This window comes from Aplysia californica, unplaced genomic scaffold (assembly GCF_000002075.1).
Source record: "Aplysia californica isolate F4 #8 unplaced genomic scaffold, AplCal3.0 scaffold00011, whole genome shotgun sequence".
Taxonomy (NCBI): Eukaryota; Metazoa; Mollusca; class Gastropoda; order Aplysiida; family Aplysiidae; genus Aplysia; species Aplysia californica.
Genome location: NW_004797281.1, coordinates 332,016 through 333,519, shown reverse-complemented (window position 1 = coordinate 333,519; position 1,504 = coordinate 332,016). Strand labels below are relative to the sequence as shown.

The window sequence follows — 1,504 nt, the reverse complement described above, 5'->3', positions numbered from 1 at the left end:
CCACCCCCCCCAAAAAACTGCCTGCCTTTTTATCCAGGTAAAAAGTAAAGTTGTCCCCGCATCCGATCCGGACATTGGGGATTGCCTTGTTAGTGAGACAACTTCCTGGGCCTTCGACATATTGTGGTAGGGTGGTCAAGGTATCCAATAGAAAAATATCATTGACTCCTCTTCCCATTTTCCTGACAGAAAAGTGTTTTTACTTTTGTAGTTTCTTGAGAACTTGGACATAATAATGGGTCACTGGGACACACCCCAGTAAAACGTTGGTTGGTTGGTTGGTTGGTTGGTTGGTTGGTTGGTTGGTTGGTTGGTTGGTTGGTTGGTTGGTTGGTTGGTTGGTTGGTTGGTGCTATCTTTTTATTTTGTTGGTTTGTTTTTGCTGTTTCGTTTTTTGGGATTTTGTTTTGTTGTTATTTATTGGTGTTTTTTTTTGTTTGTTTTTTTGTTTTAAGGTTTTTTTTGCTTGGAGTGGGGGGGGGGGTGGTATCCAAGCAGAAAAATGAGCGTCGTGCCATGAATGTCGAAGACGGCTTCAGATATGGCACATTGTGATGATGATAACGAGAATAATGACTTCTTCAAAATCCTCAAGATGTGCATACTGCCAATCAAATTCATTGATTAAGCAAACGTGTCTGATTTTGAAGGTAACGGTCGAATTTAGTCGCCGAATTCAGTCGAATTGTGCCATTAATGATAGTTTTTGCCCTATCCATGAAGGAAAATCTGGCAGTGTGCACTTTCCCTCCTTGTCAATGAAACTCTATTTCAGACATTTTTCATCCGGAGCGCCGTCTGGGTCACACTCACAACCACCAAAGTCCAGCACGTCATGCAGAGGTTTGGAGGCTTCTGCAACGATCACGGTGTGGTCGGTGATGGGGACGTCAGATATACTTTTGCCGAAACACGGTGTGAACGCAGATAATGCTGATGTCAGCAAATACATCGCGCCTGAAATAATAGCGTGAAAGGAAAGAAAGGATGACTGTGCGTGCGTGTGTGTTTGTGTTTGTGTGTGTGTATACTATGTGTGTGTGTGTGTGTGTGTGTGTGTGTGTGTGTGTGTGTGTGTGTGTATGTGTGTGTTAGTGTGTGTTTATGTCTGCATGGAAGTGTGGGTATGTGTGGTTGTGTGTATGTGTGTGTGCGTATGTGTATGTGTATGTGTGTGTGTATGTGTATGTGTATGTGTGTGCGTTTGTGTGTGTGTTTGTGTGTGTGTTCGTATGTGTGTGTAAGTGCTTTTCCATACTATCCCATCCCTGCACCCCTCAAGGCTCAATGTTAGCTCAGTTGGTATCATGCTGGGCTATTACATGGTTGGCAGCTGTTTGAAACCCGAATGTTTCGCTTTTTTCTCCTTCTTCTTCTTCTTTCCGTTCCCAATGGGTGGTTGAAGGGTGCCATTGGAAGGTCTTACATCTTTACTCTCCCTCTGTTGTTTCTGTCTGTCTGTCTGTCTGTCTGTCTGTCTGTCTGTCTGTCTGTCTGTCTGTCT

General features: G+C 43.8%; 1 protein-coding gene across 1 annotated transcript in view; it reads right to left on the bottom strand.

Annotated features, from left to right (window-relative positions):
- Positions 1–474: 474 nt before the first annotated feature.
- The window catches only part of LOC101856231 (monocarboxylate transporter 3), a gene marked incomplete in the record, with an annotated part of 22,916 nt that continues 21,886 nt past the window's right edge, over positions 475–1,504 (bottom strand). Inside the window, 1 exon segment of the mRNA XM_005090010.3 lies at positions 475–957. Coding sequence (XP_005090067.3) covers positions 767–957 — 191 coding nt within the window.